Source organism: Lampetra fluviatilis, chromosome 10, assembly GCF_964198595.1.
Source record: "Lampetra fluviatilis chromosome 10, kcLamFluv1.1, whole genome shotgun sequence".
Taxonomy (NCBI): Eukaryota; Metazoa; Chordata; class Hyperoartia; order Petromyzontiformes; family Petromyzontidae; genus Lampetra; species Lampetra fluviatilis.
Window position 1 is genome coordinate 6,775,433 of NC_136284.1, and position 14,801 is coordinate 6,790,233.

At 42.5% G+C, this 14,801-nt stretch overlaps 1 protein-coding gene across 4 annotated transcripts in view; it reads left to right on the forward strand.

The window, feature by feature from the left end:
* The window catches only part of TFCP2L1 (transcription factor CP2 like 1), a 29,359-nt gene extending 14,773 nt beyond the window's left edge, over positions 1-14,586 (forward strand). Inside the window, exons 7-15 of one of the 4 annotated variants that reach the window (XM_078860326.1) lie at positions 5,245-5,355; positions 5,858-5,952; positions 6,170-6,239; positions 6,701-6,794; positions 7,880-7,970; positions 8,796-8,845; positions 9,731-9,876; positions 11,106-11,157; positions 12,146-14,586. In XM_078860326.1, coding sequence (XP_078716452.1) covers positions 5,245-5,355; positions 5,858-5,952; positions 6,170-6,239; positions 6,701-6,794; positions 7,880-7,970; positions 8,796-8,845; positions 9,731-9,876; positions 11,106-11,157; positions 12,146-12,183 — 747 coding nt within the window. In that variant the 3' untranslated portion in view covers positions 12,184-14,586. Of the gene's footprint in view, positions 1-5,244; positions 5,356-5,857; positions 5,953-6,169; positions 6,240-6,700; positions 6,795-7,879; positions 7,971-8,795; positions 8,846-9,730; positions 10,231-11,105; positions 11,158-12,145 lie in introns of those variants that run through there. The other 3 variants (XM_078860327.1, XM_078860324.1, XM_078860325.1) reach the window with 3 other exon arrangements.
* Positions 14,587-14,801: the final 215 nt, after the last annotated feature.

Genomic DNA, 14,801 nt, shown 5'->3' on the forward strand with positions numbered 1-14,801 from the left:
CACAGGTGTTGGCCGTGAGCAGGAATTGAACTTGGGTCGCCGGTTTCGTCGCACCACTGCTCTCCAAACAAAACACATTACACGAAAATAATAAGTTTAACCCTTTCTGAAAATAAAACAGGTGTTAAGATGTTAAAACACCAAACAGAAGCCAAGGAATCCTGTCTGCATTAACCACATATACTTGTGGTGAACACGCAAACAAAACATGCTCTCATAGTATATGATGCATTGTCTTTGAAACTGATTGGTCCTCACCAGAGACAGCTTTCTTTAGGGCCTAGTCTTAAAGTGTTCGACCAGAGAATGCCAAAAGGCGAACAGCACAAAGAGAATGTCACTATCAGGGCATTTCTAGCTTGGGGTGAGCAGCTACAATATGGGACCTGTTTTTAGACACACACATTACACACATACAGCCTCAACATAACGGGGTGTGGAAAAATCAGGAACCACACGTGTGAAGAGCAAACAGGGCTGAGACCCTGGCCGAGCGGTAATGCATTTGCCGCTTGTTACAGAGAGGTTCACGGTTTGAGCCCGGCTACCACCCTGGTTAATACTGCGGTTGAATAAAAACAAATGTTTCCGGCTGCTTCATAGTGGATGTTAAAGATCCTGTGCGATGTTATTCGAAAAGTGTGGCCATTGTGCACAGGGGTTATGGTCCAGCTTTGCTAAATATGAATTTTTTTTTGCAAATGACCTAATTGGACGTAACACACATTACAATATGGCCCCATGGTGGCAGACTTTGGTCACGTGCGAAACATAGCGCCTTTGTGATACCCTCTGTGCTATAAGAATGGCGCGAACACCTAATGTATCGAACTAATATAAATTTTAAGCAGTCACCTACACAAGCGTCTCAATCTGTGTCACATAGGATGCGTGAATGTTCCTCAACGCGTTCCACATTGACTGGAGCAGTGCTCTCAGCTCGTATTTTCACCTTTTGACATTTTATGTGTGGCTCATATGGTTTTTGACTTTTGCTGCACCCTCTCCACCAATACGTCTAAATTTGTGTTTATATTTTTTGAAAATACATTTGGGGGGAAACAAAACACACATGTAAGCATGTAAACATGTGTATGCATGCAAGAGATGTCAGTTATGATGAGCAATTGCATGTGTGCGAAGTGAATTATTTTCGTTATTGTCATCATTGCCATTTATTTATTATCGATGTCATCATCATAACAATAATACTCTTGACTTATAACGCATAATTCACACTCGCACAGCAATGCACAATACCATAGAAATCTCATAATATGAACCCATGAGAGTGGAGCATTATGAAATTAAAATATAACATGGTCTATAGCACAACAGAATTTTCGCACATTAATGGATGTCTTAAAATGAACCCAAAGTAATGCGTGTAATACCATTGGCACAAACGTTAGCCGTCGATGTTTATAAATGTTAGCAGTTGCGCGAACTCACACTTCCGTGTGGTTATTTCAACACTGTAATTTAATCCCCGAGGCTGTACAAAGCTCACATTGGTGAAATGCATCTAAAGCCCTGAGACTTTACATATCCCCGCAAGAGCATCACTCAGCTCAACTTGCTTATAGGAACTGTCATCGTGAGCATTTGTTGGGGTGCTCCTATGCAAGTTGTGTTTAAAAACCAACGCGCTCGATTAGGATTTGCAGAGACGTGAGTTGATCTGTCATACGGCCAAGAAATAACCAAAATCATGAGAACCGTGCCCATTTTTTTCCCGACTGATATTAATTTAACTGATACACTGCACACGAGAATGCACACACGCACACGCACCGAGCACACACGCGCTCACAGTGATAAGTGTTTCATCTGAATGTGCTCTTGTCGAACATGTCTGATAGAATGCTTGAAGCCCTCAATCAGAACCCTTGATTTATTTAATTTCTGCTCAGACGTACATTATTTCTCTCTCGAATATTGTGATAAGATGGCTTGGAAAGATTATGCAGTTCTTCTCTTTATTATTGTTATAACTTCTTTATGACCCAACAGGTCCACCGCCATCATTTGATCACTTACCCAGCCGGTTTTAGCCAGTTTGGGGCTGTTCTTGCCAGATGTCCTTCCGTTGTTGGCTATGGGTTCCCCACTTGTAAGGTACAGGCTCACTAGGCCTAGAAAAACAAATAACTTCTGATTGTCTTGCGATAGCTTTCACTTTTATTATTATTTATGTTGACGCTTCCCTCACCCCTGGGTCTCATTAATCTTTTTTCTGGAGGATCCTGTCAAGTTTTTTTTTGCAGTCGGGGAAAGCGATGTTTGCGATGCAGATTCCAGTTTGTAATTTGCGGGAATTTCAATATTTGCCAAGTTTGGACCATGACGTTGGCACACAAATTGGCCTACTTTAGCAAATTATGTTACGGCATTTTATAAAATCCCACTGTGAATCACACGGATCACTTTTTTTTTTACGGTGGATACATCCACAGCAATAACCAGGGTTTGTCACTGATTTATTTTGAAAAATCTAAAACTTATTCTTGTGTAGCGAGCGTACACAAATGGTTTAAAAATATATATTGTTTTGTTTAACTTCTCAAAGCACCTGGGGACAAATTTCGTTAAGTGACACTGATACTTGCAACAAGTGAACGGTGTGTGTGTTGCCCGTGGCAGTCAGATTGGGTACCTAAGGAACAATTTCTATTTTGATTTTGGTGACAGATGACGGTGGCTAACATTATAAGGACATGCAACTTCACAGACATAGTACAATTTGAACAACACTGCTATAATAACGATTTATAATTTGACAGCCCTTTGTCAATCCATTGCTGGATGGATTCCCACACATTTTGGTAAATGTGGATTATTATACTTCGCCAGACTGATACATTTTTGGTTGCTGAAGTGGGGGGTAGAGAGGGGAGGGGTAAGGTGTGAGGGGTTCCGTAGGATGAGTTCGTATATCACTTGCCATTGATGCTACTAGCTATGGCAGGGAATCGTATAAACCAGAATGCCATTCGATAACCACTGCACGACCACTGCCCTCTATTTATACAAGAAAGTAAATTGAATGCGCGTTACTTGTTTTATTTACATTCTTACTTGCCCGAGTGGATTTCGTGTTCTCTGCATCAGGTGATCATTTGCTTCGCTGAGGGTTTCTCGGAGACGTCTTTTTAGTGGCGAGGGAGAGGGTAACGCACAAAACGCTGATGTATGAAATGTGAAGCCAGTGATTGCAAGATAAGGCTTCGGTGGGGACGTTTCTCTCTGTGATCTTGTGAAGATAACCCGCGCAGTCTACACTTTAAACCGGGCTTCATGTACGGAATCCGTTTATGGTGTAAAATTATCCAGGGTCGCTTGGAGGCATGTAAAAACGCTGCAAGCCTCCAGTGTCGTTAGAGACTTCCTCTAAGGCCGCACATCCATGGCCTGCTATTTAAAAAGGATATTTCAAGCACATTTTTTTTTTATTATGATTCCACCCTGCACAATTCTGTTGAGCTTGCAGGAATCACAGCTGAAAGGTCATGAGTTAATGGTCAAGAATGTGTTAGAAGGTACATGGTGGTGGTGGGCTCAGTGGGGGGGGGGTCTCAATGTTTACAACGAGTTTTAGTCATCACAGTTTTAGTATTGGTAATTTTACCAAGCTGACAATCAAGAAATATTGATGAAATACAAGACAATGAATGGAATGCGTTCGAGATGATGTCAACTGAGCAGATAGGAGTGATGAATTCGGCCAGTGTGTGGGTGCTAGGTGGATCATTGCATCGTGTAATCGTGAGAGATTGTGACGGATTAGGGAAGTCCTCATTCAGCGATGGATTGCCAAATGCCTGTCCATGTGAACTTTGAACTTTGAAAAAATGAACTTTGAACTTTCATGTAGTTCCATAAACGCAATTGCAATTTGTTGGCACACATTATTTCCATGCCAATCTCACATGATGTGTCTTCGAGGGTGGGCTAGTATGACACAACTAATTGCTGCCGAGCCTGATCATTTTCAAATTCGTGGCATTGTGCCGCTATGTAGAATCGTCAATAACGACAGTGTTGTCCCTACTTAGAAACCCCGGGTGCTGAGATTCACACTCAGACTCTCGTGTACTCGCCACACCAAACTGCCTTACCTGTGCAAGGAAACATTTTTGGCACACAAACGATGGTCATTGTCATTAAGCCTAAACGGTGCATGAGAAAAAATTTGTAATTTCCAATTGTAATCACCTAGAGATGCACTGCATGGGTGGTGCGGTATCAATAATAAATGATGATTATAATTGGTAAAATTATAATATTTTTTTTTATAAATAATTGATTATGATTATAATTGATCAAATAATACATTGCAACCTGAAGATAACTTTTTACAGTAAAGTCACTGCAATCAAAAAACACATAAACAGATGGCAGAATCGTAATTTTCAGATGTTGCAAAAGTAACGTAACAACTTCATTAAAACTCTGCGATGCTAGACGATGCTTTTTGGTTTAACACGTAGGCTTTCGCGACCAATATTATTCATAATATAGGTTTTTGGGTCAGATTGCGTTATTTATAAATGTGGCATAACTCTCCACCACCCGACACGGCCAAACAGTAAAAAATGTGTCACGTTTTTCAAAGGACAAAATAATTCACTTCTTTAGCCCACCGGTGTGTTGAAGAGAGAATCAACAGCATTTTAAAATTTGAGTAGTAAGACGTTTCGCTGGTAATTACAATCAGCTTCATTCAATTGAATAACAATTGAATGATTACCAATCTATATAATTACAATACCCTCCCCCTCTTTGCCTCGAATCACTGCACCAGATTGAATTAAATGATGACGTCACCCTACTGCTGCTCTATTTAAGACCGGGAGCAACAGGAGAGCTTCACCATTCTTACCCGATGAAGCTGATTGTAATTACCAGCGAAACGTCGTACTCAAATTTTTTTATGCTGTTGATTCTCTCTTCAACACACCGGTGGTCTAAAGAAGTGAATTATTTTGTCCTTTGAAAAACGTGACACAATTTTTACTGTTTGGCCGTGTCGGGTGGTGGAGGGTTACGACACATTTATAAATAACGTGATCTGACCCAAAACCTATATTATGAATTATGATGCTTTTTTGTTTAACGGGGGTCTCTGTATCTCGCATCACATCAAGGGGCAGTGTATTCCTTTTCGTATATTGTGGGCACTCACTTAAGTGGTTTATCGCTGCTCACAGGACAACTCTGTGTGTGTGTTTTTACTCCCCGCAGCCAAAGGGAGCCGACCGGAAACAGAAAACAGACCGGGAAAAGATGGAGAAGAGAACTCCACTCGAAAAAGAAAAATACCAGCCTTCGTTCGAGACCACCATTCTGACAGAGGTGAGCACAACGCAGTGTTATGAATTTCGCTTTCTCTCATCGCACAATAATCAGGCAAATGAACAATTCTTAGCATTTGGCTCTTAATCAGACAAATAAAATCAAACAATAATATGGGCATTCTAATGAATGTTGAGCTCGCATCGTTACATTCTTTCTTTCGCAGGTTCCCAAACTGCCTATATTTAACTGGAGCCGATTGAATCTCAAGATGAGATCTGCCTAGCCCCTGTTCCCGACACGGGTGTGTTAGTGTGTGTATGCACATGTGGGTTGTCTGTAAACACAGCCCGTAGCGTTGCGCAGTTGTTCGGGTGCAAGGTCACAAACCATGTCAGACACGCATCAGTTGAGTAACGCTTGCAAAAGTCGAAGCTTTAGCTCTTATGACATCCGTCCCAGGCCGCGAAGAACCCCTCTAAAGAAATGCATTGAAAAAGCTACGGATTCAATGTGGGGTGCTTGCGCGCGTGCTTGCGTGCATCTGTCCCGTTTCCCACAGTGCTCCCCGTGGCCCGACAACTCGTGCCTCAGCAACAGTCCCCCTGCAACGCCCAGCTTCTGCTCCAGCCAACAGAGCTACAGCCTCTCCGAAACGTGAGTCCAAAGAGCCTCCCTGCCACCCCCCCCCCGCCACCCCCACATTGTGTTGCGTTTGACAGCTCTCCTTCTCACCAACGCCGAAATATGACACGAGCTAATTTTTATTTATATTGCACGGAAGCTGTTGTTGTGCTCGTACAGAGGGAGGGAAAAAATAAATGGAATACAAAAAGCAAAAGCTGGAGTTTACTTTTTGTTTTGTTTTCATTAGCTCTGGAAACTGCTCGTCGTCGTCACCCATTCACCAGGGAGATGGGCTGCTGCCGTTACCCACAGGAGAGGTGAGCCCTGGAAACTCGCACTGTGCACAACAAAGACAAAAATCGCCCGCATAGTCTTCACGGACTTTTTGAGCAAGTGTTGTTCGGGAGCACCTATGAAGGCCGGAAAGGCACATGAGGGCGTGGGTGGTCAGCAACACGCCCGACCGCCTTTGTTTCCCAAATGGCGATGTTTACCCACCACACCAGGTCCTCATTTGAGACTGAGTAGACTTAGAGGAGGCCCAGGACCCGTTCAGATAATTTCGGGAATCGAACTTGGGTCACCGGATTCGTAACCACTACACTACCGATTATCACAACACACACACGTGTGTATATATACATATAGCATGGTGCGGGCATGTGTTTCTTTCTTATTTGATGCTTGTTTTTGATTAAACTTCTTTGGACACAAAAAACAGCTGTTGTCTCCTGTTTGCAGATGTTAAACTTCTACTGCTCCTCCCCTTCTTCCCCAGCAACTCATTCCATCGGCCACCATTCAAGAGACCCAGCAATGGCTGCACAAGAACCGGTTTGCCAAGTTCTCTCGCCTCTTCAACAACTTTGCCGGTAACCCCTCTTCTTCAACGCTGCAAATGTAATTGTATTTCTTTGTAAATCCAGTATAAAAATAATATTTTTAATAAATTATGATTATTGATATATTTTATATCCAGGAAAGTGGCAGTATGGTGATGTATTGAATACATCTGTGAGTGTTATTGGGTGTTATTCTTTGAGTTTTATTTTCTCATGTGTGGCTGTCCTCCATGTTCTCTGGTTTTCCTCCGAGATGACAATCACTCATTAATAGAATCTGCCAAATATCCTAATGCAGGACCCTCTTTAAAATAAGAGTATTAAGACAATGTGAGGCTTTCCCAGAAAATGAAATGAAATTATTATTTTGTCAATTCAGTAGCTGTGAAAAAAATGGTGGCCACTTGCATTACACACCATGAAATGACATTTTCTCCAAGATGACGATACAATTCCTGAAAGTCCGTGAAGATGATTTATTTTCCTGCAGAAGGCAAATTGCCTGATATTTCCTGAGAAAATAGAATCTTTATTTTCACTCGGCTCATTAATATTTTTAGCCCTCGGGCCAGCATGCATGCAGTGGTGCCGAATTATATAATACCAGCACTCCCCAGTCTACACCCTATGTGGCCAACTGAGTTCACGGGAAAACGGGAGTTTATATTTAGGCTTTGTGAACAAGCCACGCCTGCTATGGGTAACGTGGGAAAAACGGTGTGAGACCACTTCACCACCGCCTGGATTCCGTCTCGGGCACAGCACGCTCAGGGTGTCTGCGCAGGGAACACAAGAAAACATTTATTTTAAAAAGCGGTACTCCTTGTCATCGCCTGCGTTGTTGCTGCCGACTGTGGACTTTAGGTGAAAAGGTCAGAGTTCTTTTTAGGAGGGTGCCGCATTATAATCTCTGTCCAATTCCATTAATGTTTGGCATGTGGGTGGAAACCAGAGTACTTGGAGAAATCCCACAACGCTGGACCTTAGATGAAAGGGTCAGAGTAAAAGTAAACCGCCTTGATATATTTCTTTCTTTCCATGTTCCCGTGCCCCCCCCCGCACACCACCACCTGCTCCACCGTGTGGCTGATGCCCTTTTGTCCCATTGCCTCCAGGTGCCGACCTGCTAAAGCTGTCAAGGGACGACCTCATTCAGATCTGCGGCCCTGCTGACGGAATTCGGCTCCACAACGCCCTCAAAGCGAGGTGTGGACGCCCCCCCCCCCACCACTCACTAACCCCAACCAGCGCTCAGACGGCACCGCCGGCACGCGTTCCCTTTCGGAACCCTGTGGGTTTGGTGGACGGGTTTTTGTTTTGTTATTGTTGTTGTTGGTGGTGCTCCTTCCCACATGCATAGTTTGTACAAGTTCAGTGCCTTGTTGTCAATCTCCTGCTCGATGGGAGCCTCCATGCACCGCGAGGGTTGATGCGGTTGTTCGACCGTATCGCCGGTCGGTGTGGGTTGGTGAACGCAGGGAACGTGAATGTTGGAGCGTAGTACGGCACAGCAATGGATTTTTGCTGCACTGCCCTCTGTTGCCCGCAAAGTAGCTCATGCAGCCTGTAACACCCGCTATGAATGGCGATTGCCCATCCACGATGAGATGGGACACATTTCAGGTGAATTGATCGTAGGCAGTCTGTTGTTTTGGTTTCCCATAAATAAATCTAAACTTTATGCGCAGAGGAAGCAGCAGCCACAAAGTCACAGCTCGATAAAAATCAATTGAAATAAACACGGCGTGAAATATTGTAACGCTTCACGACCAATTTCATATTCACACTGGAAATGTGCGTTGTATGATATCAATCTCAAAAACCCACAAAATACAAACATCGCTGTTGAATGGCAAGTCTGACGAAGAGAACAACACTCCCACTTGCGCGTGCCCACACATACAAAGATGTTCTTACGCAGTCTGTGCAAGTGCAGGGATGTTGGAAAATTATCCATTTGCTAGTTGGTAAGGAACCTCCCGTTTCTTTTCACATCTTCACAGCTCTCCTTTCATGTGTCTCACGCGACAGGTCTGTGCGGCCACGGTTGACGATCTACGTTTGTCAGGAGTCTCAGCAAGGTGACTGATACATTTACATCCGTTTGCCAGTCCACTGGTGGACGCAGGCCTCTCCACATGTACACATGGTGATTGTTGGATCGTACTTCACCCCACTGATAAGTGTGGGTTGGTGAAGGGAGGTTCCCAGTACCGATTCAGATGTCACTCGCCACTGATGTTCATCACTGGCTGGGGGTTGAAATATTGAGCAATGTGCTAATCTCTGCACCATCGGTCCATACCAGGGAACTAATAACTGAGCATGCAATGCTAGTGTTGAGTGTTTCTATCTTATTGTAACACACAACAAATACTTAGCATTTAGAGATTAATCCTCAAACCCCCCTACTGGAATCAACGATTCAAAGGTTTAAGTTCCTTATTGTTGTCTCATTTGAAAAGTTTGTGTTCACCTAATTTGCATAGAATGTGAATAAGTTATGAATTACTAATAATTAAAATATGATTGTAAGCACAAGAATATTTTTAATGTATTAATCAATGCATAGATACACACCTAGGAAATACTGTAGTGTAAGTAAAGTAGTATACATGAATTGAAAGTCATTCAATTAAATGTGTTGCTTTGTTTATTGATGTGAATCTGAAATGTCCCGCATGGGAAAATTTTACATCCACGCATGATCTGGGTAGCGTTGTTCCCATAGTGGTATCTGAATCTGTCCGGGGCCTCCCCTAGGTTGACTGAGCCTTAAACGACTACCTTGTGCACGGGTATGAACACCGGCAGGGGGTCGACAAAGATTGGCGGGCGTGGTGCTGGTCACACCACCCCCTACTTAGTGCCATGCTGGTCCTAATAATCGACCCTTGTGAAAAGCAGTTGCCCCGGCAGTCTGTGAGGCTAAACGAAAGATCTTTATCCGTGTTCTTTTTTTCAAGCAGTGTACCATGCCATATACCTGGAGGAGCTCAATAGCCTGGAACTGACGGACAAAATTGCCACTCTCTTCACCATGGTGCCCCACCTCATCAGCAGCGTGTATCGGCAGGGACCCACGGGGATCCACGTCCTGGTTAGCAATCAGGTACGGATCGTGACGCGCACGCATGCACTCGTCTGTCCAGTCATGCTCACTCGTCCTGTTCGGTCACACGGGTGCACGCACTCAATGCCCCTTTGCTCAGCCCAGCCCCCATGCTTGGCCACACAGCGCAGACAGAAGCAGCAGCAGCTGCATTCCAAACATCAATTATCTCATTGATAAGGTGTCTCCACGCGGCATGGTGTACATCTGATTATTGGAACAGAGTGCAGGGCTTCTCTTGTGTTTCGGTAGTGTTGTGAAGGTTTTAAAAAGAACAGAATTTTGTGTTGAATGACAAGATTTTGTTATTGTGATTCTTTTGACTGGATTGCTATTTCAAGACGTTTTGTGAACGAAAACCATGTTTTGGGTATGAAGGCTTTCAAGTACTCAAGATTTGGAATGGATTGTCAAATGATAATATAATAATGAGCACTGACAAATCTAATGAGTGTTTTGTTAGCATTAATTATTGAACAAATTATTTTGCATCTTGGTGACGTCCCCTTCTGCAAGTTTGCATGTTTTATATGCAACCCACTATTCGTCTTTTGACTTTTATTTTATTTGTCACACGGATGATCACGTTTATCGAGTAACCCAGCTACTTTACAAGGGAGATTCGTCGTGCTGCGACGAATCTCCGCAGAGATTCAGTACAGGATCCTCAAGGAAAATTACCCAAATAACAAACTAGATATTTAATGTTCATGAATGAAACACACACGCTAATTCATTTTCCCAAGAAGTCAAGTGTTTCTGAAACAAGTAATATCGGATTTTTTTTCAAATGACATTCGTAATTGCGTTTATTGTTTTGGTCTCCCTTCGGTCACTGGTGCTCAGTGGGCCATTTCTGAACAATAATGGCTAATTCTAGATAATGGCTAACTGGAATCTTAATTTAGCACGTGAACGCAATAAAGGAATGATGGAAAAATGCACCATTAGGGAGATTTTTCGAAGCAAAGCGTTGCCTGGGCACGATTTTTCACTTTTTTGTGCCGTTTGCCAAGTGCGTGGTTTGAAGCCTCTGGCTCGGGTTAATAGTTCAGACGGAAGAACATTTTTATGAAAATGGTGCCTCCAGGCACTTTGTGGTTAATAAATGGCTGGTACTCATGCGTTACTCATGCTGTGAAGTTTAAAATGTATACATGTTCAATTTATAGAGATGTTGGTTATAAATGTAATAATGTTAACATAATTATATTATTCTTTTTAAACAGATGATTCAAAATTTCCAAGATGAGACCTGCTTTGCAATCGACATGGTAAAAGGTAAATTGATTTGTTTGTGTAACATGCAACATGATGAAATCGCGTTTCTTATATTTTTTGTGTGAAAAGTCAAAATGGTTTTCCACTCAGTTGCGTATGGGGTAACATCACCTCTCATTTACAGCCAGTGGAGGAAATTCCACTATCCTATGGCAGGGATAAATGTTTCCATGTGACATCCACTTTCCTCTTTATCAACCCCAAAGTGATGATGGGCTAAGCCAATGCCCCTCACCTATTTGTATTACACGCTTTTATTTAACTCACTCCGTCTGTTGTCGTATCCTCAAAAAATCATAACTACATTTTTACCAACTTCCCAATGTGCTATCGACTGCAAACTTGGTATACTTATGTCATACTGATGACAAGACTATATTCTATCATTAAAAATCCAAACATATATTTTTTTACATTTTACACGCTTTTATTTAACTCACTCTGTCTGTTGTTGTATCCTCAAATCTTGTAACTCAATTTCAACCGTCTTCCCAATGTCGTATTGACTGCAAACTTGGTATAGCTATGTCATACTGATGACAATACTATATTCTATCATAAAAAAAAATATTTTAAAACAATCTTTTTTACGGCTCTAATTGTCCACGCTCAACTCAAGTTGCCTGCAAATCACCACGGGTCGCTTACGTTATGGCAAGCTGCGGGGAGCCACGCCGAGGGGTGGGGGATGTGGAAGGAGGGGAGGGGCGATGGGGGAAGGGGGCAGGGGGAGGGGCAGCTCGGACAGTACATTTCATTAAAGCGTGCTTTTTTTAAAGTTTAAAAATATTTTTATTTTTATATTTACAACATTTAGCCAGTGGTGGAAATTCCGCGAAGTCAATGGCCCTAACCGGATTTGACCTCACAACTTCATGATTGCAGACTGCATACTTCACCACTGCTCCATCCTCTGACATCATTTTTTGCCGCTCTCATTTATCCATGGCTCATGAAGCTAACTGTGGCTCCGGTGTCTTTTCTGCAGATGAAAACAGTGACTGCTACCACGTCATTTTAAAATGAAGCTATCGTCCAAGGACAACATCAGAATATAATATATACGTCATGCTTCTCATGCCTAAAACAAGAAAAATCTAGGTTGACTGTTAACATGCCAGAGATGCTAAGAGTCTCTTGGTGTGTGTGTCTTGGTGAGAGGTTGCTAGGGTTAGAGCGTGAAAGATGGAGAAATGTAAACCTGGGAGATGTCTTCGGTTCCAGCCTGCAGCAAGGACGATGCTAAGCAGAGAGGAGCTAGTAATTCCTGTCGCTATTACATTCCTTCGGATCCCATTACCTCCGACAGACCAATATGCATATGCACAAGCTTGTGTTGCCACAAGCGCCAGCTTCGGGTAGAGGAATGCCGTCCTTTCCAGTTTAATAAACACGTGCGGGACACAAAATAAAGATTGCTTTGTTGTTTGAGGACAGTAATTCTTTTCAGCAACCTACCTGTTCAATCTCTCGGCCTCCTTTCGTTTTAGATCATGGGCCCCACCCAGCACTGTGTCTGTCAATTTCAGCAATTCCACATATGTTGGATGAGTTGAGGAGGTGACGTTAGTCTGTGTATAAAGAGATACCGTAAATAATTATAGCAGTTGCTGCAGCAACATTGGCCACAACGGTCAAGTACATATTCCAACTCCTGCGTCGAACAAACCAAAGCAGTGACGGCATGGGCCCTGACGCAAGAAATGAAATGAGGCCCCCCCTGTCCAATTTCGCCCTTCTACATAGCCCAGTGCTTGGGGCTGTCCGGGTCGTGGAACCCGACGCAGTTGCACCACCTGCACACTCAATAGCTATGCCACTGAGCCAGGAACATTGTGAGTACCGTGCGTGTCTAGGTGTTGACTGCACGTGATGCACACTTTGCTCTTACACTACTTGGTATCCAGTCACACTGCATTGCCATCGCAGGGAGAGAAATGTCGTTGTGGGCACACATGGTCTGAAACACCAAGTGAGATCTATAAAAATATGTATACACACCCAGGATCTGCCTGTCTTTGCCATTACAAGTGACTGTTTTCTTGTTTGTTTTGTTCCACAAGTGTTAACCATTCAATGATAACTACGTTGGTGTAATTTACAGTTTTGGATACTGATTACGGAGTAGCAATTCATAAAGAAAAAAAAATAACTTGAAGTAAATTAGAGCATTTCACAAAAGCATTGTGACCCAGATTTTCAAGAGGTTTCCTTTTTTTGTAGCTGTTGAGAAAATGTGTTTTTGAGACCTTGTGAAGGCAGTCGTACCCCAACTCCCCTCTGCCGTATTGCACACACGTGTTTTATACTCTCGTTACATTTATGCTCCGTTTCCCTTTTGTAAAAATGCACACGTTTGTAAATATGTTTTTTTTCTATTACCATATGTATTTTTGTATAAAGTTGAGATTTAGCACATGGGGGTTGGGGGGAAGCTTTGCAAACTGCAGTTCTCTGATGCGTCATGTGTATGCTTTATGTGCAGTGTTTCATATAAAACTGGATGTCCATTGTGGGAATGTATCTTTTTGAAAGTTTTTTTTATTACATAAAGGGCTTAATTTCTCACTGAATATTTTGTCGGTCACTGGTGGGCTGGAGTAGGAGGTATGCAACGAGTAGCCGCAACCAAAGTGAGAGGCATACTGGATGTGGCGTGCCTTGTACGAATACATTTTCTTGGTCTCTGACTTGGGCAGACGCCACAGTTGAAATTAAGCCCTGAGGACACCACTTTTCTTGCTTTATGTTTTCACTTTGCTGCCTTTAAATGCCAATCTTCTTGGCGGTTATTGACTACAAATATTTTTTTTACACTTCATAATTGATTTTGGGTCAAATCGCTTGAGTCAAATGTGTGTTGTACACCCGACACGGTGAATGTAATAAAGCAACCAGTGTGTCGGAGAGCAATCTCACAAATTAAAAACATTGGGTGTGGCGTTTTCCTGATTGTGATAGTTGCAACCAGCATCGTCAGGAAGTTGCCAGCAATTTGGAGGAGGATTTACGACACACGTTTGGCTTGCGTGATGTAACCCAAACATCAATTACGAATCATATTGGTTGCAAAAGCCTACGTGTTAAATTGAACTTTTACGCTTAATTGTACAAATGAAGGCATGCTTGTTTCTGCATTAATTTGTTAATGTTGTTAGCAGTTGGTATGTTTTGTATGTTAATCTTTTCACGTCTACTCGTGTACGCAATTACATTTTTAAAGAAATATAAACATTTTGTAACGATACAAATTCTTTGAATATTTTTTCTTTTCTAGAATTATCTCTTTCTAATGTTCCACGTGGTTCACGACTGCTGTATCACGTGCTGTATCACGTGTGCCATCGGTGCATTTGTCCGTTGCTCGTTGTCTCATGCCACCTTTTTTTGTCTGTCAATTGCAAGTTTTAATTTTATGCCAAACTCACTGTGAGAGGGCCTGCTTTCATTGCATGTGCCCACTGAGCCTCTTGTTGTGAACACTGTGCTGAAATAAACCTATGTGCCTTTGTAAAAAAAAACAAGAATAAATGCACTCTTTTCCTTACAAAATTGAGCACTGCAATATTATGGTCTGTCAAACAACATCTCTACACCGATGCAATTTTTGGACAGAGATATGATGCAGTTTGTGCAGGTTTTAT